General features: G+C 45.4%; 1 protein-coding gene across 2 annotated transcripts in view; it reads left to right on the forward strand.

Moving 5' to 3' along the window:
* Positions 1 to 372: 372 nt before the first annotated feature.
* NPHP4 (nephrocystin 4) overlaps positions 373 to 24,364 on the forward strand; it is a 100,888-nt gene continuing 76,896 nt past the window's right edge. For both annotated transcript variants that reach the window (XM_024207848.3, XM_029913556.1), the window contains exons 1-6: positions 373 to 450; positions 2,972 to 3,054; positions 5,209 to 5,399; positions 8,381 to 8,533; positions 19,403 to 19,575; positions 20,747 to 20,811. In XM_024207848.3, the coding sequence (XP_024063616.2) occupies positions 5,229 to 5,399; positions 8,381 to 8,533; positions 19,403 to 19,575; positions 20,747 to 20,811 (562 nt within the window). In that variant the 5' untranslated portion in view covers positions 373 to 450; positions 2,972 to 3,054; positions 5,209 to 5,228. The remainder of the gene's footprint in view (positions 451 to 2,971; positions 3,055 to 5,208; positions 5,400 to 8,380; positions 8,534 to 19,402; positions 19,576 to 20,746; positions 20,812 to 24,364) is intronic.

A 24,364-nucleotide genomic window follows, 5' to 3' on the forward strand; every position in this document is an offset into this window, starting at 1 on the left:
CAGCATCCTCCCTGCCTGGGTACCCAGAGCTCAGCCATTACCCAGCCATCCTCCCTCCAGGCACTGTGACCCCCCAGCCCTGCCCCAGAGCCCGCCCCCTGCCGGCTGCCCCGTCCCCGCTCACCCAGCGCTGCCCGGCTCCCTCCCGGCTGCAGCAGGAGCAGAGATTGAGCCCCCCCCCCGCGGAGTCCCATCGCCCTAGTAACCTGATGCCAAGCTCAGGGCCGAACCATCCGGGACTCGGGGGCCCCGGGCCGGGCTCCAGCACGGGGCGGAGGCTGCGGTGGGAGACACGGCCCTGCCCCGCGGGACCCGGTCCCTAGGCCTGTGCTTGGCGGGGGCAGAGAGGGGACGGCGGCTTGGATGGGAGTCAGCGGATTGGGCGTCCCCCCCGCCGGCCGGCGCAGTTGGTGCAGTCCGGGAAGATGGCAGATGGATACATTGTGACAGGTAAATGTGTCCGTTTCTCTTGTTTCCGTGCGGTGCCTGCTCGGCTCCCCCGGCTCCTCCCGGGGCTGCTTTAACTAGCGGCTCCCGGCTTCCCCCGAGCACAGGCCGCACGGGGAGGCCCTAGGGGCGGCGGCCTCTGCCCTGTGGGCCCGATTCGCCTCCTCCCTACTCCGGATTGAAGCCGGTGTAACCGAAGAGCAGCAGCCTTGGGGGTTACTCAATAAATCACCAGACTAAAGACACCGGGGCCCAGCAGCAGCCCGGGCAGGGCAGGGCAGGACTGGAGGAAACTTTCCTAAACACACACCCAGCTCAGCTGGTTTCACATCCCCCAGAGACCGCAGCGCCCCTCGGTCCGGATACCCTGGGGAGTGATGGCTGAGGTACACCTACCTACAGCGCTAGCGAGATGGGTGGGTCCAAAATGTGTGCCCAGCTTCTGAGATTCAGAAAACTTCTAACTGAACCTAGGTAAGATGAGGGACTTGGGTGGCAACTGTGAAATGTTCGGGTTGAGTTTTTGTCTTTGTTTAAATTGGACTTTCAGGGGAGAATTGGCCTGAAATCGACCAGGTGAAAGTCAGTAAAGAAGGGCAAAGTATTTCACTTAGGAAGGAAAAATCCAACACAAAATGGAGAATAACTGGCTAGGCAGTATTACTACAGAAAAGGAGCTGGGGGCTGTACTGGATCACAAATTCAATATGAGCCAACCATGTGATGCCGTTGCAAAAAAGGCTAATATAATTGTGTGGTGCATTGCCGGGTGTGTCGTATGTAAGATGTGAGCGGTAATTGACCTTTTCTGCTCAGCACTGGTGAGGCCTCAACTGAAGTAGTGTGTCCAGTTCTGGGCACTGCACTTTAAGAACAGTGTAGACAAATTTGGGAGAGTCCAAAGGAGAGCAACAAAAATTATCAAAAGGTTTAGAAAATCTGACCTATCAGAAAAAGTTAAAAAAATGGGCATGATTAGTCTTGAGAAAAAAGACTGAGTGGGGGGGAACCTGATAAATAGTCTTCAAATACATTAAGGACTGTTAATAAAGAGGAGTGTTTCTTCATGTCCACTGAAGGTAGGACAAGAAGTAATCAGTCTAATCTTCAGCAAGGGAGATTTGGGATAGATATTAGGAAAAACTTTGTAACTCTCAGGGGATTTAAGCTCTGGAACAGGCTTCCAAGGGAGGTTGTGGAATCCCCGTCACTGAATGTTTTTAAGAACAGGTTAGATCTGTCAGAGATGGTCTACGAATACTTGGTCCTGTCTCAGCCCAGTGGGCTGGGGTGGATGACCAGTCTACATTTCTATGATTCTATGGTGCAAAGCAGTGAGAGGTAAAACGAGGACAATACTTCAGTGAACCCCCTGTGACTCACATCTCTGATTTTCCCACCAGTAGGTGGGGCTTTTTCTTTCCCAGTTTGGTTCATGGTAGCTTTTTAATACTAAAATGAGACTGTGGGAGTTGCACCCCACAGAATTCAGAACTGGTAAGCAAAGCTGTGCTTCACTTTAAACATGAGAGTGGTGCCATGGAGGTCAACAATGAGTCCTCCTTATCTGGGACTGAAAACAGTTCAGCTGTTAATGTAGACAGCCTCAAACTTTTCCCAACACTCATTACAGAAGTTGTGATAGATGCTATTAGCATCTTGTGTGTTCCTACTGTTGGTTTAGCTCTGGTGCAACTCCAGTGGTGGTAGGAAGATAAGGATAGACCAGACGCTGTCATGTTAACGTCTGTGTCATCCAACCATATTCAAAGGAAGATGACACAGCCAGGGTTGCCAACTCTCATAATTTTTCACAAGCCTCACAGTATTTGCTGTCTTTCTGAAAGCCCCAGATCCTAGATTATGTGATTACATGAAAATCTTACCTTTAATTTTTTTTTAAAGTACTGTAGGTTTCTAGCCTTGATGGTAGTGGAGAAAAGCTTGAAAATGTGAACCCTGAAAGCTTAATATCCCCTTTCCTCACCCCCACCCCACATTTATTATTTTTTAAAACTCCTGATTGTTGAATTCTTGAGGTTGGCAATACTGCACCACAATCACTAAAATGTCAGTGGTCACTAGCAGCCTGTCTACCCTAGTGCTTTCACCATTGTTACTCAAGCTATATGGGTGAGATTTGGGAAATTTGAATAAAATTGCTCATGGAAGCAAGGTTTATGTGGAGTGAAGGACCTAGAGCACAACTTCTGCCAAGGGTGTTAAACATGGATTGCTCGTGTCTGTGATAGCAGTCAAAATCTTAGCAATCCAGTTTCTGTGGGCTCAGTGAGGACTCGTTGACATCTAAAGTTGACATACTCTAATTATTCTCTTAGAAAGCTCAGTCTCCAGGAAGAGTAAGTCAACCAGAAAAGTCTCTTAATTATTCTTTTAAAATTATGTTTAGTCCTGCAGGAAGCTGCCACTTTGGACATTTTATTTTATGTTGTACAGGGCCCTGAGTCCCTCGTTCTGGGTAAGCAATTTACAAATAAAATGTATTTATTACTATTTTTGACAGTCTGATCTTCTAGACTAGGATACCAGTAATGCCGTTCCCACCTGAACACATGATAATCGGATGACTTTCAAAGCACTTTTAAGGTACATTCTTTTAATTTCTTTAAAACTGCCTAACTTCACAATAATTCTTGTAGATTCCTGGGACTATTTTTGGTTAATTTAACATTTCACAAAAGAGTTTCCAGAAGAGGAAGTTGGGAAGTTTGGAATGGAGATTTTCCTGAAAGCACAATTCTCTTCTCAGGTGCATATAGCCGGCAAGAATTCTCTTGGGCCTTGTCTACACTATGGAGGTAAGTTGACCTAAGTTACGCAATGTAGCTGGAGTTGATGTAGCTTAGGTCGACTTACTGTCGTGTCTACACCCTGCTGCATCGACGGGAGAGTGATCTGCGGTCAATTTAGCGGGTCTTCACTAGACTTGCTAAATCGACCCCCAGTGCATTGATCGCCACAGTATCGATCCCGGGTAAGTGTAGACGTGCCCTTGGACAGCAATCCTTCCTACCTGCAGATCTCTCCCATTGATGTCACAGGCAGGGAGAACAGAGTGCAGATAGCAGAAGAGAATTTTGCCCAGAATTTCTAGTAATAAGGTGAGTTTCCATCCAGCAGCAACACTGGATGTTGCCTTCTGATAGCTAAGTTAGAGTATGTCTACACTTGGAGCGAGGGGTGCGATTCCCAGCTGGAGGAGACATACTCGCGCTAGCTGTCATTGCGCTAGTGTGCTGAAATGTAGAATGTAGCTGCAGCAGTACGATCCGTGGGACAGGCTAGCATCACAAAGCCGTGCCCGTCAGAGACCCTAGGTACATGCTCTGGGCTTGTGCTGCAGCTTGTGCTGCCAAAGGTACAGTCTGTTTTCAGCGCACTAGCTTGATGAGCGCTAGCGCGAGTATGTCTCCTCCAGAATCACACCCCCAGCTCCAAGTGCAGACGTACCCTAACTTGCTTATCGCTCCAGTGCACTACCACCAAAGGAGCCATGTCTCATGCGAGGGGATTGCACCAAGTGATCCCTCATCTGTCTAATTATATTGCCCCCATTCCTGTAACCTCTCAGCCCATCAGGCATTAATCATTTATGCTCACAATCCCCCTGTGATGTAGGGAAATATTTGCATTCCTGTTTCCAGATAGGAAACCGAGGCTCAGAGAAATGGAGTGACTTTCCCAAGGCAATGCAGGGAGTCTGTGGTAGAACTGGGAATTGAACTCCAGCTGCCGGAGTTCCAGTTCTTTGCCATAACCGTAGGATCATCTCTTACGGTATTGCTTGTCTTCCCTCTTCAGCAACTCTTCATTCAAAACAGAGGATGTTATTAGCCTGTGGAACATTCAGGAGAATCCTTTGCTTTAAACCGTGTGAGCATGTTGTTTTTCTGATCTCAAGCAGTGTTTTGTTGTTTATTGTTTATATTGTGGTAATGCCCACCCCAGCTGACACTGTGCTGCATGATATGCAAACACAAAGGAAGATAAAGTGCCTGTCCTAAAGGGCTTAGAAAAGTCTGTCTTCCTCCAGCACTGACATGGTAGCCCCATGCTGGCCCCCCTCACAAGCCCCAGCACAGAGAGCATGCTGGGAAGTCTCTGTAGCACATGCTGCTGTGGAGATTCTGGGCTGCTCTGGACTGTGGATCATCCCATAAAGTAAAGCATCCCTGTGGCTGCTCATTTACTCCAATGGCTGTTTTGATCTCTGAAGGAACCCAGAATCCCAAGGGTATTTTACAACCCTTGTTCTCCCAGCCCCGTGTTGCACCTTCTGTGACGTGCCTCCAGGAGGTGCAGCACAGAATCTCAACTATCGGTTCTGATGCTAGACTAGTGGGCAACCTTTCCTACAACTCCCTGTTCTGTACCCTCCCACGGCATTCTCTCATGGGTGTGTACTGAGCTCGTCGCTCAATTCCTTAACCATCAGTGCTCAACCCATAAGGAATAGAGCATCACCCAGCGCACTTGAGTGACCTCTGGCAGATGCTCACAGCTGTGCTGCCTGGCTCCAGAGAGTCATGTCCAGCTCTCTGCATCTGGATGGGAAAGAGGGTTGCATTAACACAGAGCCTTTGAGGGTGGAGGAGATTCCAATAAAACATTTTTTAAAATCAGGTTACAATTTGGATAGTAAATCTGTGCTTTTTTAAAAGGCTTTGGAGTGTTCTCATGCCAGTTTTAAGATAACAGGTTCTGAGCTTGCTTTTTTCTGAAATGAGTTTTATTTTCTAGATGAACATTCGCCGTAGCAGATGCCTAGAGGAAGAGGTGACCTTCTAAGCAGCAAGATGAGTGAATGGCAAAAGATTTTTGTGCAAAATCTGACTGTTCCTCCACACTCCCAAAGGAAACGACATCTCCCGAGGGAATCAATAGCATTTCAGTGTGTCCTGAAGTATGTTGAGGGGAATTTAATTAAGCAGGTAAAGAAATATTCCATCTGCCTTGTGGGAATGTAGCTCTCATACCCTTCTCTTGTTGACATTCTCTGCTTTGAGTAGAGTTCTAATTTTTAAAATCTCACAGTGACTACTGAAGTTTAGGCTGGACCCATGAGGTGTGCAGAAGGACCTTTCACCCTGTCTTCTGCAGACTGGCACAATTTTCCAGGTGCATTCTGTGGCATTTTCGCATTGTGTTACTGTGAAGAACAGCTGTTTTGATTCCAGGCCCAAGGTGCCACAGGGTGAGATTTCCAAAACCAACTAAGGGAACTAGCCACACTTCTAGTAACATTAATGGGAGTTGTAAAAAGCAACAGAGAGTCCTGTGGCACCTTTAAGACTAACAGATGTATTGGAGCATAAGCTTTTGTGGGTGAACCCACTTCTTTGGATGCATGATGCATTAATGGGAGTTGTGTCCCTTGGTTTTGAGCTGAAAATCTCAGCCAAGTTTCACATGCTAATTTTGAACTCTGATGAGAATGTCCATATCTCTAGGAGACATGTCAGTAGACTAGCAGTTTCCAAACTCTGTTCTCTTGGTTCATGTACCACATGTCTTAAAAAATTGCTGTGAAGTGAATGGATGGGATGCCAAACTTGCATACCGTACCACCAATGGTACATTAATTGTTCCCAAACTGTGGCACATTAATTGTTTTAACATTTGTTTAACTCCATCACTGTTTTTATTAAATTATTATGCATTTACACAATTACCAAGTTCCAAATATATTTTTAAATCCCTCTGGTTTTAAAGAAATTCTCCAATGCAGGCCTTTTCAGCACTACAGCCACTGTCTTGGTAACAGGAAAAGAATGTATCATTACTCTTTAGTTGTGAGGCATGCTACAGTTATTTGTTCATGATCAATGACAGTAAAATAATCAAATACTCAGGGCCGGTGCAACCATTTAGGCAAACTAGGCGGCCGCCTAGGGTGCCTAGTGGTTGGGGGCGCCTAAAAGTCCACTCAGGCAAGGAGGTGGAGTGGAGGTGAGCTGGGGCGTGGGGGGCGTGGGGAGGGCTGCCCGCAGTAACGGGGGGGGTGCCTCCTCCGCTGAGCACACAGCCCCCACTCTGAGTCTCCTCCAATCGGCGCCGCAAGCCTGGGAGGGGAGGAGAATTAGAGCAGCGCCGGCGTGCTCAGTGGAGGAGGCGGAGCAGAGGTGAGCTGGGGCGGGCTCCCCAGATGGGGTTAGCTGCTGCGGGGGGAGTCTCCCCAGGCGGGGTTAGCTGCTGCGGGGGGGGGGGGGGGGGGGGGGGGGGTCTCCCCGGGCGGGGGGGTGGGTTAGTTGCTGCGGGAGGGCGGGGTTAGCTGAGTGGGAGGGTGGCGCAAGGTGGAAGTTTCGCCTAGGGCGCAAAACTTCCTTGCACCGGCCCTGCAAATACTGACTTCAGGAGTTCTCAGAAAAAGCCCCTTTAAGTAAAATTTGCTTTCGAAATTCAAGTCTGAAAGAGGCTCCAGTTCACAGAATAGGTCTTGGAGGGAGCAATTTCAAAAGCAGATATTCCCTCCTTCTCCCCAAAAACATCCCCTTGGGAGAATGTCACTTGTGGTCTGTTCTTCATTCTGCGATAAGGTATGGAGCGCTCGATAAATTGCTTCGTTCCCTCTGAGGCATCTAGCATGGGCTACTGTCAGAAGACGGGACACTGAGCTAGATTGACCATTGGTCTGACCCGTATGGCCGTTCATATGTTCGTATGAATATAAAGGACTACAAGAGTTTTGGAGAATTGACAAAATACTAGTGAGCCAAAAAATTGTGGAACTATACCAAATAAAATGGTTAATGGTTAAGTGTGATAGGTCCACAATATAATTTGTGTTTTTTTGGGGATGGGAGTTTGAAATCATTCAACAATTTTTTGTATGATTTTATTTAACTCTGTGGATTGTTAGCAAAGTTTTCTGTGATGACTTGATTCACTTGCTGTATAAACTTGCTTGGTTAGTTGTAATTAACCAGAAAAACCTTATGGTATTGTTTCTATTCCATGACTGGATGAGCATCCAAGCACTTCTGACATGAATACTTACAAATCCAGTTTTGAGATTTGTATTCTGTAAAATTTTGTGCCAGTAAAACTGGATCACGTCTTCTCCTTTTTAAAATCCCTGCTTAAAACGTATTTCTGCTGTGATGCCCCCAGATCACCCCCATCTGGCATTGCTTAAGCAAACGATCAGCTGTGACTCCTGCTCAACTCTGTTAATTTTCTTACCTCGGCCTCCTGTTCATCCGCACTGCACTTGTCTGCCTGCCATGTGGATTGGAAGTAATCTGGGGAAAGATCGGTCATTATTATGTGTCTGTACTGTGCTCAGCACAATGAGACCCTTATCCTTGATTTGGGTTCCTAGAGGCTATCGCATTACAAATAATAAATCATAACAATAATCAGAAAGGAAATGCAGAAGAGACATGAATGTGACTGAATTTTTTTAAATGAGTGCTTCAGCCAAGTGTCTCTGGAAAATGTTTTACATAATTTGCCCACTACTCACATATGTTAAACCAAGTGGATGCTTAACATTTACATGCATAAAGGTTTGCTTGCCAGTCTTGGGATTTCTCACTGCTGGGAAAAGAGTCACCTTCTGTTGCAGGATGACCTCAGCATCTGAGTTCATAGCTAGCTATTCCTTGGTGTATCAGTACACTGCATATTGCAGGGTGAGACTACCTGGCATAGAGAAGACCTGCTTGTCTGAACATGGGGGCACGTCACTGAGTTTATGGGTTATACAGTTTGAGCTATTGGACTGTAACTGTCAGAAGAAAATGTCCTGGTATTTCCTCTCCTTTTTGACTACACTCAGAGCTATCTACTAACTATTGTTTAGAACCATTTTTATAAGGCCAAAGTTTTTAATCTCCCAGACACATTTCAGTGCTGCTGCGATCAGAAACTCTTAAATCTCCTACTTAGGGTGTTTATTCTTATATTCCAGAGAGTGCTAGAAGGCTTGTCAGAGGTTGAATACCAGCTCCGCCTGTCCCTCTTTGACATCACGTATCGTCATTTCTTTGGGAGAACATGGAAAAGTACCACAAGACCTCTCAAAGCCGTGCCAGGACAGCCACCCAAAGTGGTTTTCAATGAGGTAGGACCAGAGCAGAGAACACAGTTCGTCTCAGAATGCCAACACCCATTGAGAGGACAGGGATATGTTCCTGGATGAACATAGGTATTTTGCTATATGAGATGCACAGTGTTTCAGCCATAAGGCAAGCAAAGAGTGATCCACTCAGCACAGCTCCAGCAATCGCTGTAAGTGGGGCATGACCCTCAAATGAGACAAAGGGCTTGTCTACACGGTGGAGTAATGCTTACTACAGGAGTGTGATTTCTAAAGCGTGCTAATGTGTTGTGCTGGAATTGATCTGTGTAGATCCTGGTGGTGTGTGTTAAATGTTCCATAGTGCGCTTTAATGGAGAGCTGTAACAGCACTACACTAAATAAAAATCACACCTCTAGTGCACGTTACTCCACTGTATAGACAAGACTAACTCGGCTCAGCACCTTCCACTTGCAAAGCGAAGATGCCCTTTTGGTTCACATGGTGGAACCTGTTTGCATGTCATGTACTGTGATGTGCATGCAGCCTCACCAAGAGATCTGGCGCTGTGCTGGTCACATTGGATAGAGGCCAGTGCAATCGCTTTGCAAGAGTAGCCATGTGTTTCACAGAGCGAGCCTGACTTTGCTGCCCTGAGCTGGTTGATTTGCACATTAATGTAGAGATCAGGGAGCCTGTTCAGTTACAGTCAATCTGCATCTATGGAAATCTCTTGTATGCTCAGTCTCCAGAGTTGCAATAGCTGGACACTTTTTAGCATTAACAAGAGTCAAATGAACAGTGAAACAGTAAGTTTAATAAACCCTGGAGATAAATACCTGACATACAAGTGATGTAAAGAAGTCAGAGATACAGGCATCCAGCCCATTTCATACTGTAGATAAAATACCATGCGTACCAACGGACCTGCATAAATAATGAGTAATAATGATGTATCAAAGGCTCTTATGCCCCTCAATGTTAGAATGTAAAAGGGGTTTTTTCCATCATAAATCATGCAGACATCTCCCGATATTGTAACCCCAAAGAGCTCCTCTAAATAGTAACATAAATCTGATGGATGCTCTTGAGACTGTAATGGAAGAGCCCTTCTTCACTTCAGAACATAAACCCCGCAAGTTTTTACAGAGACTGTAATAAACTGTTAATCGCCTGCTTCATCCTTCTGTATATCCTTCGCTTTCTCTGCATGTGCAGGAGCTTCTGCCAGCCGCACACAGCTCTTGCCTCCCTGACTTTATACAAAGGAAGGACAAGAAAGGTGGATTTGTTAAAGATTTGCCATACACTCAGCCTTCCATGGTTTGTGTATACGAAGTGCGGGAGCCACCCAGGTCAGAGGCGAGGCTTGTACATCCATTTTTGTAACCGTTTCAATCTTTGCCATTCACAGTTTTACATGCCTTGGCTGTGTCTCCTGTTCTTAAGAACTTAAGAATATAAGAACGGCCATAATGGGTCAGACTAATGGTCCATCTTGCCCAGTGTCCTGTCTCCCAGCAGTGGCCAGTGCCAGATGCTTTAGAGGGAGTGAGCAGAACAGGGCAACTTATCTAGTGATCCATCTCCTGTCATCCAGTCCCAGCTTCTGGCAGTCACAGGCTAGGGACACTCAGAGCATGGTGCTACATCCCTGACCATCTTGGGTAGTAGCCATCGATGGATCTATCCTCCATGAATTTACCTAATTCTTTTTTTAATCCAGTTATACTTTTGGCCTTCACAACATCTCCTGGCAACAAGTTCCACAGCTTGACTGTGCATTGTGTGAAGTCCTTCCATGTGTTTTATTTTAAATCTGCTGCCTATTAATTTCATTGGGGTGACCGCTGATTCTTTTGTTATGTGAAGGGGTAAATAACACTTCCTTATTTACTTTCTCCACACCAGTCATGATTTTATAGACCTCTATCATATCCCCCTTTAGTTGTCTCTTTTCTAAGATGAACAGTCTCAAACTCTTTAAATCTCTCCTCACATGGAAGCTGTTCCAATCATTTTTCTTGCCCCTCTCTGCACCTTTTCCGATTCTAATGTACCTTTTTTATAGCTGGGGTGATCAGCACTGTGTGCAGTATTCAAGATGTGGGCATACCATGGATTTATATAGTGACATTGTGATATTTTCTGCCTTATTATCTGTCCTTTTCCTAATGAGGCCTGTTATCTTTTTTGACTGCTGCTGCACATTGGATGTTTTCAGAGAATTATCCATGATGACTCCAATGTTTCTCTCTTGAGCAGTAACAGCTAATTTAGAAACCATCATTTTGTACATATAGTTGCAATTATGTTTTCCAATGGGCATTACTTTGCACTTATCAACACTGAATTTCATCTGCCATTTTGTTGCCCAGTCACCCAGTTTTGTGAGATCCTTTTGTAACTCTTCACAGTCAGCGTTGGATTTAACTATCTTGAGTTTTGCCAATTTTGCCACCTCACTGTTCACCCCTTTTCCTAGATCATTTATGACTGTGTTGGACAGGACTGGTCCCAATATAGGTCCTTGGTATTTACCTCTCTCCATTGTGAAAACTGACCATTTATTTCTACTCCTTGTTTCCTATCTTTCAACCAGTTACTGATCCATGAGAGAACCTTGCCTCTTACCCATGACAGCTCACTTTGCTTAAGGGCTTTGGTGAGGGACCTTGTCAAAGGCTTTCTGAAAGTCCAAGTACACTATATCCACTGGATCCCCCTTGTCCACATTCTTGTTGATGCCCACAAACAATTCTATGGGTTGGGGAGGCATGATTTCCTTTTACAAAAGCTGTGTTGACTCTTCCCCAACATATCATGTTCATCTAGATGTCTGACAATTCTGTTCTTTACTATAGTTCCAACCAATTTGTCTGGTACTGAAGTTAGGCTTATCAACCTGTACTTGCCAGGATCACCTCTGGAGGCTTTTTTTAAAAAAGGGCATTACATTAGCTGTCCTTTAGTCATCTGGTACAGAGGCTATTTAAGGGATAGGTTACATACCACAGTTAGTAGTTCTGAAATTTCATATCTGGGCATAGGCGCCGAGTTTCTAATCTGCTGGGGGTGCTCCGCCCAGGCCCCACTCCCACCCCCACTCCACCCCTTCCTCCAAGGTGCCCCCACGCTTCTTCCCACCCCGCCTTTTCCCGCCATGCCCCTTCCCCGCCCAGTTCCACCCCCTCCCCCGAGCACATTGCACCCTCGCTCCTCCCCCTCCCAGCACCTCCTGATGCCGTGAAACAGCTGATCCGTGGCAGGCGGTAGGCACTGGGAGGGAGGGGGAGGCGCTGATTGGTGGGGCCTGTCAGCGGGCAGGCGGCGCTGGGGTGAGGTTCTGGTAGGGGGGCTGCCAGTGGGTGCTCAGCATCCACCATTTTTTTCCCGTGGGTGCTCCAGCCCAGGAGCACCCACGGAGTCAGTGCCTATGTATCTGAGTTCCTTCAGAACTCTTGGGTGAGTACCAAAACCTCCTCTATTGACATCTCAGTCTGGGACATTTCCTCACATCTGTGACCTAAAAAACAATGGGTCGGGTGTGGGGATCTCCCCCACATCCTCTGCAGTGCAGACTGATGCAAAAAATTCATTTAGCTTCTCTGCAACAGCCTTGTCTTCCTTGAGTGCTCCCTTAGCACCTTGATCATCCAATGGCCCCACTGACTGCGTTGCAGGCTTCCTGCATGTGATGCACTTAAATAAAGTGTTGCTGTTAGTTTGTGTGTCCTTAGCTAGTTGCTCATCAAATTCTGTGTTGGCCTGCCTAATTATACTTTTACCTTTGACTTGCCATTATTTTGGTTCTCTTACTGTTTTTTTTATGTGGGATATATATTTAGTTCAAGCCTGTATTATTGTGTTTTTAAATAGTCTCCATGCAGTTTGCAGGCATTTCATCCCTGTGACTGTTCCTTTTAATTTCATTTATCTAGGTTCCTCATTTTTGTATAGTTCCCCTTTTTGAAGTTAAATGCTAACTGTAGTGAGTTTCTTTGGCATTTCCCCCCATACAAGGATGATAAATTTAATTACATTATGGCCACTATTACTGAATGGTTCACCTATATTCACCTCTTGGACCAGATCCTATGTTCCACTTAGCACTAAATCAAGAATTGCCTCTCCCCTTGCGAATTCTATGAGAAGCTGCTCCAAGAAGCAGTCATTTAATGTCTAGAAATTTTATCTTTGCATCCCTTCATGAGGTGATATATATCCAGTCAATATGACTGGTCTCTATGTCCAATGACAGGGCACTTCCCTCGTCAGCTGCTTCTAATAATTTTTCTTTCCCCTGTCTGGATCTTTTCTATTTTTTTCTGTGCTTCTTTTGAAATGAGAAAACCTGGTTGAATTTTATCTGCTCGCACAGTTAATCCTAGAAGCTGCATATGCCGCTGTTTGCATAGACCAGAGAACTTCTCCATTTCAATGCAAGGTTCTTGATCAAAACCTCACTTTAAATAAACAAAGAAGGAATTTTTTAACAAGCGTAAGCTATTTTCTGACCAAGAGAGATTATATCCAGCCTCAGTCGATGAAAAAGTGCTTCCATCCCCCATGGTGTCCTGAGGTTACTGACCAAACAAATGCTTTCCTGGAACAGTACAGTTCAGAGCAGCTGTTTTTGTGGAGACATTTACCAAAATAGCTTAAAAGTAAGATTATTAGTTAGTCATATAACAATGTGACTGCTTTGATTGACATATTTTAATAATGTGACTATTTTGTATTTTCTGTTATGAAATGGGATGGTTTCTGGTAATTTTCTTTCTCCAGGGATAATATCCTACAAGGAGGCACCACACCACAGTGGAGGGTACATACATACAGAGTGGATAAAGATAGGTTGGGTCAGATTATTTTTAAATAATAGTGGGGAGAACACTAGAAAATATATGGCAAAATCCTTCCCTTGATTTTTAGATGGGACGTAATCAGTCTTCTTGCTGCTAATTTCTGTGACTCAGTCATGCACATGTAATATCTGATGCAATCCCACTGAAACCGCGTGTTTGTTATGCTGGGCATTTGCTTTCAGAGGTGCTGATCCCACACAGCTGTAGCTGCAAAGGCAGTGGGAGCTCTGGATGCTTAGCACTTCTGAAAACCAGGCCCTAATTGTTTGCAGATTCTGGTGTCTTCTGTCATGCATATTTTCCCTATTCAAGCTTCAGTGGGGCTGTTCATTTTTCACCATTTGGATGCCTTTCATTCTTCTCCTAAATATGCGCTCACTCATATCTTTTATACATCTAGAACAATAACAATTCTTACAAATGAGTATTGGATATGGCTGTGATTTGTCTCAGATGTCTCATTAGGATACAATTATGTCTCTATTATGTCAAATCAATTTGAATTTCAATGCAAAACCCAGGCTTTTTGTTGATCCTGGTGTTAGGTAATGGGCATAGTTAATGACTAGAGAGACAAAGTGGGCGAGGTAATATCTTTTATTGGACCAACTTCAAAAGTTGGTCCAATAAAAAATATTACCTCGCCTACCTTTTCTCTCTCTCTCTATCCTGGGACCAACAGGGCTACAACAACAACACTGCATAGTTAATAATTTCCAGATTCGTCTTGTGTTATGGTAGAGATCAGACAGCAGAGGGCAGTGCTACTCTAGGAATGAAAATGAATTAGAAAGTAAATTAACAACATCCTTCAAACCTAGCAGTTTCCTCTCATTACCTTGACATTTGTAATTCATAAAACCAGTTTGTTTTTTTTACAAGTTTAATCAACTAAAGAGAATTTTTCCCCACTTATATATTAGATAAAAACTTGGAAAATTTCTTAGGGCAGACTTTTAGAGACACAATTGGTATAACAACTTGAGTGTCTGACTCGGAGTAATTGTTGTGTTTGTACAAATCTGAAAGCCAAAGAGAAGATCCACCTGTCTGTTATGGGCACTGATCTGAGATGAGATTTGGCGTCCTTTTCCCTGATGTGGTTAATTATGTTTGTTTTCCAGTTCTAATGGTAAATATTGCCCAGTGTGCAATTTCGCATAGATTAAAGACTCTAAATCTAATGCTGCTGAAACACTCTTTTAAATAAAGGAAATTAGTTGTGTTATTGGTATATACGTTACTTCCCAGGCTGTTTGAATAATGAGTCAACTTAATGTCTTGATTTTTTAAAAATTTAAAAATGTACCAGTAAGGCAAACATAATGCAACACGTAGAGATAAACACCAGCATTTCATGCACTAGCAGAGTCAGGGCACATTTTCTCTTTGTAAACACCTGAAAGTTGTAAACTAAGTTGCATTTATGAATTCTAGGTCAGTAGGTGTGTGCGTTTTGTTCAATTAATGAATTAAATTTTAGGACCTTCCTTATATTAGAGTGCTGGATTTCACAACCTTAAAGTTGCATTAAAATTATTATTTTGCACTTAAGTTTTCCCCAAAGCATTAAGTAAATTATATTACACATCCTGTATAATTTACAGTATGTACTTATAATGCTCTTGCATTGTTAGGAATAACCTACATTAAACCACAGTAGGAAATACTACATAGATGCCATGTGACCTAGTTAACATCATGGCTAACACCTTACATTTCTGAATTACCTGACTTTTAAGTACTTGATTTCAGTGTTGCATTAATGCCTCATTGATTTAGTGAATGGTGCATTTAATTTCCCAGGATTTTAAGCAGGGAAAAAAGGACAAATCTGGCCTAGGGCTATTCTCCGTCCCATGGTTTACATACTTGTATGTGCATCTGGATTTGGGGAAGAAGGCTAGAAAGTCACTGACAGCAGCATTGAAGTTGTGGGCCTGGGGGTAGTGGAGCTGTCCGTGGTGATAAAGGCAGGGAAAGAGGAGTGCGTTTTAGAGGAAAGATGGAGCAGATCCTCACCTAGAGTAAATTGTCAGAACTCCAGTGACACCGATGGAGCTCTGACCAGCCGAGGATCTGCTGCATGGAGTTCCAATGACATAACGGCGTGACTTCATCCCAGGGGTAACTCCACTGGCTGCAAGGGATTTACCCTCAGGGTTAACTGCCTCTTATGGATAAGGCCACACAGTCCCAGTGACCTCAAGAGAACTGTGGGTGGGTGTAGGGGCCACCTTATGCTGTTCTCTCTCCAGTACCAGGGCCTTAGACAGCAGTGGGATCCACACCAGCGGAGAGCCTGGATTGGCTGGAAGGGGGGAAGCTGGGGGCACATCAGTAGATCTGTCTGTCATCACATAAAAGTGGTAGCTGACACCATGGTAGCGGATGAGGACACCTAAGGGGCAAGTGCAGGGGGATAGAAGGAGGGAGCCCAGGAGAGGAACCGGGGAGAGGAGGAGTTGTTGGAGATGCTAAAGCAGTGACTATTGAGGCAGGAGGAGAAGCAGAGAAGTAGAGGGGTCTCAGGGTCACTATCCTCCCGTGAATTCCAACGTGCGGATTTAGTCCGGCTGCAGAATAGAGGGTCCATTCTTGACGACAGCTCTCTCATCCTGAAACCTTCAGTCTTGGGCTCCCCTTTGGCCTTTTGGCCCCTCTCCTCGCTGCCTTTAACAGCTGTGAATCTGCAGGCTGAGGAGAGTCCTAGTTCAACGCCCGCTAATCCCCTCTGACGCCCTATGCATCATAAAGGAGGGGAAGAAAATGGAGGTTGTTTGGGAAGCTGAACAAGTTGCCCATTGCCTTTAGCAGCTGCTGGGACTTTGCTTTTGTGTAGCACTCTGGATATTGGTCTGGTTTCCTGCTGAAGAGAAATCTCCAGGGTGCATTTCACTGCCATCAGGAGCCGATTCAGCATGTGTTGGGTTTTTGGTAAGCTGCACTGAAGTGGACGCCTGGGAGAAAGAGCAGGGCTGAGCTGTAGGCGCAAAGGAGTGTTGCAAAACAAACAATAGGAAAGGGAAATGCTGCTGTGCTGTGGACATAGGCTTCGCTATGTCGCTAGGTTATTTTGATACTGTTTGCTTTGGAAAGAAGTGGTTGGCTTCTTAAATTGCATCTTTATTCACAAACAGGAGCAGGGCTAATGATTCATACAAGGTGAGGTGAGCTAATACCAGGCATTCAAGAGATCATAAACATCTACAAGGAAGTTAGCTGAAGATTTCTGAACGTCTCAGAGAAAGCATGTCATCTGGTGCATACTTTAGATTATGCTAGTCCTGATGAAAATTGAAAGCATGGTACGAGTGCTAAATGACCTGTGTGTGTGTAAGATGAAAGCATTAGAATAGAGTGTGTTTAAATAATTTATCAATCTGTTTACCCCGTCATGGAGTGTAACAGTCAAATATAGATAAGCAATGATGGTAAGGTGAATTAAAATATCATCTCTTCTGTCACAAGAATGAATCCTTTACAGATAATTTGCTGAGCCTGATTTGAATTTTCTAATCACGTAATTCTAACTGATGAATACAAATTTCATATTTCTGAGTTTATTTAATAATTTTCCCCTAGGAGAACTCATCAGCCCTTGTTTATAACTACTGCTAAGCTGTCTCAGTAAACAATTACAATTTTGTTCACCTTCTGGAAGTATATTTTAGCTACAAACAATGGAAGTGCTGGTATAAAGCTGAAGCCAGTCTTCTGGATGGGGGAGACAGTTCTGAACTGTGTGAACGACATGCAGTTTCCCGTTGACATTACAAATGCGATGAGGTACAAAATACTTACTGGAATAAACAAATACAAGTGATGTTTAATTTGTATCTAGAGCAACAGCAGGGGACCTGATCCACAGCCCAGGGAAGTTCAATTGACTTCCATTGTATCAGACCCACTATGCGCATATTTGTGAACTGGACTTGTTTTATCTCCCCTTTAGGGATTCAGGGCCTGATTCTCCTAGGTACTACTTTGGCTTACAGTGGAGTGATTCCTGATTTACATTGGAGTAAACAAGAGGAGAATCAGGTCCTCGGTTCCTACCCAATGCATTCTGAACTCTTGGCTACGTGAGATAACGTCTCCCAAGCTTTTTCTCTGGCACAGATTGCCCTCTGGCAATTTATTAACCAAAGAACTGGGCATAGCTTAGTTCTCTACAAGAAAATGCGAAGGGAGAAAAAAAGCACTCCAGAGAGCTGAAGTGTGATGATCTCAAGGTGACCCCTAATTGGGATGATTATTGTTACTTTATAGCAGAGTTTAAGGGAGAGGAGTATGTTAGTAAAACTTTTATTAGCATTTAAGGAGACAATGGTAAACTTAGTTTTATAACTGATCTACTTTAACAGCTTCCTCATTCTTTGCAAAAGCCAAAGCATAATTCTCTCTCGGTCCAGCCACCTGTCAGCAGTTAGTGGTCATTATTTCATCATTTTGCAATAAAAATTAATAGAATAATGATTTATTTTTCTGGGATGATGTTTTAATGCCTTTCTCTGTTACCCCTTCCTGACAGTCTGTGATTACTGTAACTGTTTTCTTGGTGACACCATGATAATAACTGTTTAATAGAAAGATTAGCCTGGCTTTCATCATGTCGCTGGCAGACATCTCTCTTCCCCCTCACCCCCGTACTCTTAGGTCCATATCATACTGTTGCTCCTCATGGACGACTCTCTTTCCCATCAGCGTAGGTGAAGGTCATGATTGGCCTTAGATTTTTCCAGTCACTTTGCTTTTCTAGCCTAGAGCTTGCAATGGTACCTTCAGGTCAATTGAAACCTTTGAACCATACTTGTATGGCGTTTGCAGCTTAAGAATAACTGATCCTTATTGTTTGGGCCACTGGGCCACTTTAACAATGCTGTTCATTCTCAGGATTTGTGACATTTACTCGCTTTAGTCCTAAATGTCTCAATGTAAGTTGGGGAACAGGACAGAGGCAGGGTTGCTCCTAGGTGCCATTCCCATGTGGCATTGCGCACACGGTAGCTGAATTCCATAGGACAGAAGTGCACAAATCACTTCTCCTCTGGAACGTATTAGTGCTGGGTGGTGAGGACTTGGTGGCGCCATTCTTGGAACCTGCAAGCAGGTCCATTCCTCCAGTTTAGGAGAGCGCTCACCTCAGGAGGGAAATTCGAGCTCTGCTGGATCTTTGACAGCTGGGAATTCTACACCTGAAGGCACTTTCATCTGGAGTGCTCTCCCCTCTCCCCACTGAGCATGAGCCCTGGCTGCCAGCAGCCCTAAGAGCCCCTCCAAGGCGGTTAAGGAGGAGTGTAATGAGAAGCTAAATACAAGACTGTATAGAGCTTTTAAAAGTAGAGACCAGTACTAGTCTTATCAGCCAGTGCAGCGTGTGGGTGGCGTATGGTATGATGTGATCCCAGCAGGCTCCTGTCTGTTGAACCAACTGTAGTTTCTGGACGACCTGCAGGGTCGTTCTCTAGACAGAGCATATTTGCAATAGTCCAGCCTCAAGGTGGCCAGGTGGATCTACACTGGAGAGGGGAGGGCATTCAGAGGCACAGATCGACTATCCAGTTAAATGAGTGGGTGATAATAGACACTAACAGAGCACAGATTTCCCAGCTCTTAGGCTAATTCTTCATAGGAGGGAATCGACCTGACCTGAAGGTTAGATTTTTTTTTTATTATTATGACTACAGTGGTACCCAAAATATGCTCGGCATTGCGCAGACATAAGAAGGCAAAGTCCCACTGGTAAACGGGCCCCAAGAATGCTACACTTTCTAGTAGGAGCCCTTTAAAAAATATTCCCTAGTGACAGTGTGTGGGAGATGACAGATTACTGTTCGTTATCCTCCCAGACCCCAGGGATCATTTGCAATGGTGCTTCCATCAGTTCCCATTGGAGATTATTCTGCAGAGTGCTACATTTCACTATCTGGATATTTATTTTGAATATACCTGGACCTTACTCTCCAACTGTAATATACATTAAGCTGCTAATAGCTACTCCACCCAGGTCTAAAATCTGCCATGTTCTTTCTCTTTCCCCAGACCATTTATTTTCACACATCTTTAAACCATCCCAGCATCGTCGCCGTGGTGGAAGTGGTGGCTGCAGCCAAGAAGCGAGAGGGGACCCACCAGGATCTGTCTTGTGGGTTTGGAATTCTGCACCTGTTCAACAGCAAGTCAGAGCCAACAGATGTGGCCACCAAGGACAGAGGGTAGGTGTTGCTGGCTGCAAGGGACAGCGGGACTTGTGAGTCGCTATAGCATTTTATAAGGTGGAATCAGGTTTCTATGGCAACATGGAATTATTGCTCTCCATTTAGAGAGGAAGGATGGTCCCGTGGTTAGGCCACTAGCCTGGGACCTGGAAATCCTGCTTCACCACAGACTGCCTGTGTGAACTTGGCAAGTCATTTCGTCTCTCTGTGCCTCAGTTTCCCCATCTCTAAAATGGGGATAACTAGAGCATATGAGGATACACCGGTCATGGGGGTCAGATACATACTTTAAACAGGTTTATGGTTGAGCCTTTTGCATTCTTGGCTACATATATGAAGATTGCATGGACTACGGCTGCCCTGGCTGCTTGTGGCTGGGCCCTTATTCACCTCAGCAGACAGGCCTGAGGTGGCAGGTTGGGTGAGGGCAGCTGCTGGATTTGTAACCTGGCCAGCGATGCCCCTGTGCAGTCCCGCGTGTGTGCAGAGTTCACAGCCTTGACCCAGCCAAGCCCTCCTTTCCAGGGCCAGGGGAAGGCAGCTCTTTCTGCCTTTAAGCTGTGATTCGTGAAGCCAGGCTGACTGTAAGCTGAGTTCGCACCTGGGAAGGGGAACACCACCACACCCAACACTTGGGGCATGAAAGACATAAATAACCCCCCAAAAAAGCAGCTCAGTTGCCCACCATCCTCGCCAGCCAGGGAAAAGAGGAGACACTCTCCCGCCCGGCCTGCTTCCTTTTCCTTTCATATCCCCCCACCACGTGATAGGCCAGGCTCTCGGAACCCTTTCCAGGTGGCTGCTTCACTTTGTCAGGCTGACATTGTCAGGCTCACTGTGAATACCCAGTGTGACCCCCGTTGTACCCTGGATCCTGCCTACCCACCAGCCATCGCCACTGGGGAAGCTTCTCAAACCAGGGAGGTTTTCAAGGGACTATCTTTGTCCACTCCCTGGGGAATCAACCTGAAGCAAAGGACCTGGCATCTCAGTCACCTGCCCTCCTTTCCTACTCAGGGCTCTAAGGAGACCAGTCTGCTGGCGGAGAGTTCATGGGACTGGAACAGGGGTTTGCTGTGTATTGATCAAGAGAACCATTGTGGGAAATTCATTTTGAATGTAGCCATCTAAACCGCCATGTTTGGTTTGTGCTCCTCTTTAATTCTAGGCTCCAGCTGTATCATGGGACACCGCGAGCGCTCCTGCACCCCCTCCTGCAGGACCCGATAGAACGTAAGAGCGTATAGAACTGCTTTCTACTTTACTTGCTTCCTGGGCTGCTCAGTAACATGTCTGCTGATCTGTTTGCTCAGTGTAGCATAGGCTGTTTTCTGTGTTAGCGTGTCAAGCTTTTGGCTGCTCAGGTTCGGGGTTCGCCACCCAAAATGGATCAGAAGAAAAGCCCAGAAGACCAGGGTGCTGGATGGTTGCTGTGAAATGCCCCTGTGCTGTGTGCCAGGCTGTTCGAGGCCAGGGCCAGTGATTGCTCCTGAGCAGTGGGGTTGGCAGCACCCCAAGGCTTTTGCTGAGGCTGCTAGTAGCTGCAGCTCTGACAACGTGCTCTACAACATTGTCCACGGCCGTCGTTCATGCAAGGGCCTGTTGCTGGGGCGTAAGGAGAAAAGGGGCTTAATTTCTGCTGCATCGATCAAATCCCATCCCCTGACAGCATGTCCACTGGCTAGGCCCTGATCCTGCAGAGACTTCCACACGGACTCAACTTAGCACACGTGAGTCGTCCGGTTGGCTCTGCTTGACATGAATAAAGTTAACCGTGGATGTGAGTCTCTGCAGGATTTGTAAACTCTTTGGGGCATGGAGTCTGCATTTAGGGTCTTGTACAGCACCAAGACCATTGTCAGGTCTCAACAAGCAAATAATATCCTTGACGCATCTGCTGTGGAAGGCAGAACGAGCCCAAAGCACAGTGTATCAAACAATCTGCCCACCAAACCCCCACCCAGCCTTTAAGAGGTTTCTAGGTATTTTGCATGGCAGTGAGTCTGAATCTAGCTTGGTGCATGCCTCTGTCACGCAGATTCACCTCTAGTCTACAAGTTTGCATTTTCTAGTCTGCAATGGAGGATTCCCCGACCGTGTCTCCCTCTCACACTTAATCCTGCACCATAGCGGCTCTAGTGAGGGCTGGTCAGGCGAGCTGACCTACAGAGCTCCTAGATCACCCACGTGTCAGCTATAGGGCAGGAGGAGTTCTCTGAGTACACCACATCCAGGGGAATGAGTGAGTGAGCCCAGGAGTTGACTCTCTCTCTCTCACCTGGCAGTGGGCAGCCCACTACAGAGACACTGAGGTGAGCCACCTCAGGATTTCAGTTGGAAAGACCCAGACTAAAAACATGGATAGCTAAAGCTAAGCAGAAAGCTGTCATGAAGGAAGAAGGAGGGATTCTATATCCTTTGCCTGGGAAATGGGCTCACAATCTGTCCTTTCTAGTGCCAAATGTCCTGCCTGAGCTGGAGGAAGACCACGTGTCAGTGGTGCCGATAGTTCTGTGTACCATGGGGGTATATCTAATTCCCACTTCTGTAAGAGAGAGGGCTAGATGACCCTAGCAGAGCTCAGCACTCCGCTGACTGCTCAATCTGGCCCAGACTGGATATTTTGTACAGGCAGGGAGAGGAGAAAGATGGGCAATGTATGGAAAAAGGTCCCTCTGTGGATACTGGCAAGAAAACCTGACACAGCAGTTTAAACACAAATGGGCTTCAATTATTTATATATCTGTATTGATTGAACACGGCCCACAGAGCAGGAATAGTGCAGTATAAAATATTAAATATAAGAGCAAGCTGCCGTGCAAAGCATGTAACAAGGACCTTGTCTTTCTGAACATGCCTGGCTCTTGTCCCTTTGTGCACTGTTTTCCTGAAGGTGGGTACTGAAGTTGCTAGATGAACGGTAGCAAAGCTGGGCGGCGGTCGATCGCCCTGAGAGCCCTTGGGGTTGTCCCAGAAGAGGAAGCAGGAAGGAGGCTCAGTTGCATTTTCACCAGATTTGGTTTGAAAGACCATTTTTTTTACAAGCTCTCCAGTGCCCTGCGTCCCACCACCAGGCTGTTTTCCTGTTCGCAGAGACGAAGGGTCCAATCCCATTAGAGTCCGTGGAAGGATTTGCATTGTATTCCCACCTCCTAGTGTGCTAGTCAGACACACGCTTTCCTTTTTTCAAATATCAGGGACGCATGGGGGTTTTCAGTACTAGGATATTAATGATGACAGCATGACTCCAATATCTGCTGCTAGAAACTGGGGAAAACATATACACATAATCAGAACAGGTTAAACCAGGGGTCATTTTAATTTTGCTAAACCTTGTTTGGTAGGTTTTTATTTTGCAGATTCAAACCTAGGAGGCGTTTGGTTCTTGGTCCCATTTAACTGAACTTACCCAGGCTGTCAAAATGCGGGGAGCCAATGTGGATTTGAATACATGGCTATGGTTTTGGCCCACCTCTAAAACTGACCATTCAGAGAAATATACTGAGCAGTTTTAGCAACTTTCGAGTAACTTATTCTACAGTTTGCTCAAAGGAAATGGGCAAGGGGGTGGATTTAAAGTTGCTTTCAAAAGCAAAATGTAACTGGAACAAAACGTAGTAGCTCAGGCTTGGTTGCTGTTCCACAGAGATTAGTTTTCCTGAGTTAGAAGCGAGGTAGCATTTTTTGCCCAGGATAGGGGGTCTTTGTGAAAAGTCATTTCTAGAGACTGTTTTCTTTCCTAGCAAGGAAAACAATACTGGCCGTACTAGCAAACAAAGCAAATACATGTCCACTAATGCAGAGACTGAGCCTCAGTGGTAAGCGGCAGAAATAGGTGTTCTGATTGCCTGGTGACGCTGGTCAATAACCATGTCTGAAAAATGATGAACACTAGTTCAGCTGTGACTGCCCATTGGAAAGTTGTCTGCTGTCTGTGTATTGAAGCCTTACACAGAGAAGGTGGCTTGTGTTTATTGCAGTTTAAGAGGAATAACCTGTATGTGAGTAATGTTCCTTTCCAAGTGCTCAGGATCCCAGCCACTAGAGGCAGTTATAATGTATCACCTAGGAAGGAGTTAGTTTATTTTTTAAAGAAAGCGCTCTAGTTTTTCCAGTTTGCGCAGGGGCTGCTGTAATGTTCAGTGAGAAGCCCATGAGTAGCAAATACCTCTCAGCAGCTTGAGAGCAGAGACCATTGTTAGAATGCTGAAAGCTCTTGGGAGATGCTGGTATCAGGGTGTGTACCACTGATTCCTGCATTTCAACTTCAGAGGGGAAACCGAACCTCCATCACAATGTGTTCCCATCAAAATGAATCACTCACGACACAAAGATGTGCAGCAGAAAGAGAAAAGGGTCGCCCTTCTGAATGCATGCAGTGAAACGGCAGGAGATGCAGCCAGTTTCACTAGTCCCATCTCATGCTTTACTACGAAGAGGGAGCAAAGTTGGCACAAGAAGTTTCGGGAAGTTCAATTTAAAACAAGTGTCCCAGGGAGCCTTTGCCAGCCGTTATAGATTAAGATTTTGCCTTTCATTGTGAACTAAGATGGCACAGAAATACCATAATGCACCCCAGCTTAGCTGTGTGCAGGCCCTGTTCTTTTCTGAATGGAACTCAGATGCTGGTCTTTTGAAGATATGCCTAGATGGGGACTTGAATAGAACACACAAGATTAAGGAGCAACCTAAACAAGAGCATTTAGTTGCAGTGCTATTGAAGAAGGGATGGATTTTCTTCTTACTTCTTCACAGCTGAGTGAGAGTAGATCCAAGTAATTTTAAG

This window comes from Terrapene carolina, unplaced genomic scaffold (genome assembly GCF_002925995.2).
Source record: "Terrapene carolina triunguis isolate 2854851 unplaced genomic scaffold, T_m_triunguis-2.0 Scaffold714, whole genome shotgun sequence".
Taxonomy (NCBI): Eukaryota; Metazoa; Chordata; order Testudines; family Emydidae; genus Terrapene; species Terrapene triunguis.